The 4,428-nt window shown below is 38.3% G+C and overlaps 1 protein-coding gene across 1 annotated transcript in view; it reads right to left on the reverse strand.

The window, feature by feature from the left end:
- The window catches only part of LOC117326446 (multiple epidermal growth factor-like domains protein 10), a 52,873-nt gene extending 49,012 nt beyond the window's left edge, over nucleotides 1-3,861 (reverse strand). The window contains exon 1 of the mRNA XM_033883195.1: nucleotides 3,759-3,861. Within this exon, the coding sequence (XP_033739086.1) occupies nucleotides 3,759-3,861 (103 nt within the window). The remainder of the gene's footprint in view (nucleotides 1-3,758) is intronic.
- Nucleotides 3,862-4,428: the final 567 nt, after the last annotated feature.

The raw sequence follows: 4,428 nt of genomic DNA on the forward strand, positions 1-4,428 counted from the left end.
AACAAGCCAAGAAGTCCTATATTTTTATTTCATACACTGTTTATCAAAGCACGCGACCTTTTGATGGATTGTATGTCTATGTAACATGAGTTCATCAAAAACACTAAATATGATATAGCGTCCATATTGATCGCACACTTGCGTGCGTTATGATATGACCACACTAGCTCGGGTCGACCAGTTATTTTACGGAAGAAAATTAATTTCATTGTCTGTTGCTGTCCATTCATATATACACACTTGTTATAGAGCGAGGCGTTTAAACTATATATGTCAGTTTTTAAACGGTCAGCCGTAATGAGCAATTTAAAAAGCATCTGAACTTTGCATTAAAGGTACTGGTCGAGTTCAATATAGGATCAATTATCGCCTATCGATCGCAATTTTATGCCTTATAATCTTCTACCCCACAATTTTAGACCAAACATTTTATATCTAACATCTTAACAAATCTTTTAATTAGAAATAAACTGTCAACCCAACTATGATTTACCTGTGGATATTGGCTTAAATCTATAATAGAGGAAGCCAACTGGTAAGTTAGACGACAGGGTACAAAAAATTGATTTTTACTATTCAGTACACGAAAACGCCAACCTATATGACGATGTTCGTTATTGATTCATGTACAAAGACATGAAAACCTGATACAGCGTACTGCTTAATAAGGCCATCTTGTATCTACGGCGGGCATTGCAATCGGGAAGACCTACCTGCATGTACATTGTTACGAGGTTGTATATCACATCCGCCTACACTTGGGTGTACACCGGATATTATTTCCTAGCTATATACGAAAGTGTACACAACACTCGTAATTGCAATATCATTAGAGAGTGTCAATGTTACTGATTCAGTCCCTTTGATGGTTCAGGGCGGAAATACCGCATATGATTTCACAATATCTATGTGACATCAAAGCACAAATTCCCAGTAAAAGGTATGTACAGCTTAACAACGAATGAAATCAACAAGTTAGAACAAATATGGAATACTATCTTAATTTACGACACAATGGAAGTTCTTTGTTCGTGTAAATATGTTAACTTTGGTGATTTAAACATAAATTTCAAGATTGCGTAAATCACGTCTTTTCTGACAAATACTTCTGACCTTAGAATGCTTCCACTACTCTTTAGAGCTTTCGTGGGTCTGTCATTTATCACCGCTTGATGTACACCTGTGTGTAACTCCGATAGCATAACTCATAAAAATATGACACGAAAAATAATGTGCTTGATATATTTTGCGTAGGCATCAAAGAGAGTTTCATTATCAGCCAGGGTAATGGTCAATTAAATCGCCGTTATCGTTACATTAATGAGGATGGTTCAAGTCTGATAGCAGAAGTGCAGTACAATAGAGACACAGCCTCCACTGTCGGCAAGAGGTCCCTGGGTGCGCATCATCAACTTCCATTAGGAGTGGAAGCCAGGACTGAGGAGATGAAAGTCTGGACTGATGAGATGAGCGTCCTTGTCTGCTCGAGATATATTTTGAGAGATCACTGTTCATTATGGTGGCCTACATGTGACATTTCGTCTTCTTACTTTGTTGTCTTACCAAACCCCACCCAAGCGAAAAGACGCCATTCGAATTCTACGCCTCGGCGTCTCCTTCTCTTCGATTTTCCGTCTTTAAACACAGATCATCATCAGATACAAGACGCTTTTTCTACGTTCGTGCTTCAGTGCAACTCCACTTAATTAGCTCCGTTTTGGTTCATAGGACTGTGACCCGAAATGGGTACGAATACGAAATTAGGATGAATGTAAACAATGAATCTGTTTCCATTCGATACCCGTCATGGTTGATATTTGAATGAATAATATTCAATGGCCCTAACGTCAACTAAAACAAGATGGTAGACTGGATTGCCTGCCTTCGTACCATTTATCGCTAGGCTGTGCTCAAGAATACTAAGACAGGCTAGGGTTATCATCTTGGTCAGGATCCTGACAAGGCGAGCTCTGATTGGTCTAATTGATCAACGAATCGTTGGTTCGATGTCATTCTTGGGATTCCTTCTTGTCAAAATGGTAACGTTTGTGAGATGAAGCTTTGATATTATGAAGGAGTCATTAAGAGCGGTGATTGTATTAAAATAATTTCAAAAATGTTTTATACAAATTCAGCGGTAGCGTGTCAAAAAGCATATTTCCGTAGTGAACGCCGTCGTAGTGTTGAACGTAACGGGGACCTCGAGCGTCTTGAAGCAGCAATGTTTTATTAGAACAGTCAATTCCCAGCATACTGTATACTTGTTTACTATTAATAAACAAGCGATGTTTTTGATTATTTATCTGTTTAGATTAGACTAGAGAGCAGATAAAAGAGATAGAAATGCAGGTTTGTTTCCGTGAAAAAGTCCACTCGCTATTTTGAAAAGGAATATATAATCCAATGGAAAAGGCAGAATCGATAGCCCTAACCTATCGCTGTATTTCAGAAGCGAAGCATAGCGGGGAGTAGAAAATCTACGACAAGCTATCCAGTCTAAGATGGCTGCGCCAATCGCAAGTCACTTCACGCCCAAAAAGGTCAATTTCCATATAATTAGTTGACAAAGTAGCCGTAGTATATTGATTTTACTTTGTTATAAAGGATGATACCCCGGAAGGAGATAAAGTAGAAAAAGGCAGATCAGAGGCTATGTGAATATGAATCAGGGAGGAGTAATTTGGGAAATAATCACTCTCGAAATGGATATCGATTTTGTTTAAAGACGCCCCCCCCCCCCCCCCCCCCCCCCCCCCTTTCCGATTCGTCGTATGTTTGTGACAGCTGTCAGATTATTTTAGTGGTAAGTGAAAGCATATATGCTCTTCTCTCAAATCACTTGATGTGTGCATCTAAAAACAATTCCACTAAAAAGAGAAAGGACCGTCATGCTTACAGACATTGGTAATTCCCTTTTCTTACCTCGATAGAGTATACTTAATTGTCATAAACAGTTTGTATAAATTCTAATATTGGTCGTAGCCCGATAACTTACCATACGATATAATATTGTGCTATATTGTATAATCTTATTTAACTATTCATATATAATGTGTGTGCCTGCCGAACCGGGAAGTCTGCCATGTACAATGTACCACGAACAAATTCTCATGACGCGACGAAAACACAGTTGGCACGTTTCAAAATATATGTACATGTACAATGTATATCCAACAACCAATGATATACATTTTGTATGTAACCCGAGGCTGTAATGTCAGTCAGTGATCTAACGATGCTGCCTGGCTATGTATGCGAATTAACACTGCCGGGTCCATTTCGGGACGTTTAATATGGAAGCTTAATGTAAGTACATCGGCGTGACATTGCGTGATAGATCTTCTTTATTATTCTACCATCTCAACTAGCTGCACGAGAAAAACGCTATGTTGTTGCATCAGAATGTGCCTTACGTTCAAATAATATCACAAAATCATGAACATTCTGAGAAATTCCTAGATGTATTTACAAGTTTGAGTTCACAGTCGACCATCGATCCTTATGTTTCTGACAGATCGGTGTTATATATGGTCCAATAACACGACGATTACACCTATCAGTGTATTTTTACTTTGAAGACGAACATCTATTATCAACTATAATGTGCAGGAATGCGCGATACATTTGAAGGATGTGAAATATGCATCCATTTTTATAGATGCTGCCTGAGTGTACTTTATCAAAACTGTTTTATGTCTTATTTTATTTGCTATAGTAGTTCGACTTTGTGGTGTTCACGACACCGTAGGGACATTTACGTCGTTCATATTCATTCCCGTCACCTCTTAGACTGGCTTCCTTCCTCTCTACTCTCCACAAGGACTGTCCTCCGCTCACAAAGGACCGGAAGTGGGTCACCATACTGATATTTTCATTGGCTAATTTTTCTATCTTTTACTGCAAGAATATTACGCCGTCCATATTCTTTCCGCCCCTTGATACTACGGGAATATTTACGTCGTCAATATTCTTTCCCGCCACCTGACACTACGGTAATATTTACGTCGTCCATATTCTTCTTTCTCGCCACATGACACTACGGTGATATTCACTTAGCCCATATTATCTTATTTAATGTCGTCTATAACCTTTCCCGTTCAATATTCCGCTGAATCATTAGCATCATTCATGTTCTATCACAACATTTGTAACCATGGGACAAATTGTACCGCCACCATTCTACCATAACCGTGATGGTTGTCAATATACTTGCTGTATAGAATTATCTTTGGTGGGCAATGAAATGAAGACACCGAATCCTAATGAGTTACATTTAGCTGTGTTTATATATTACTTACACAACCTCAAGTGGTGAATAATTTTATGATATATACAGAAATCTCAAAACTGTACATTAATATGTATAGTTCAAGAGAAATGTTAGAACAGTAATAAGACACATTTACTAAAATAAACATGTAAACTCGA

This window comes from Pecten maximus, chromosome 4 (genome assembly GCF_902652985.1).
Source record: "Pecten maximus chromosome 4, xPecMax1.1, whole genome shotgun sequence".
Classification (NCBI taxonomy): domain Eukaryota; kingdom Metazoa; phylum Mollusca; class Bivalvia; order Pectinida; family Pectinidae; genus Pecten; species Pecten maximus.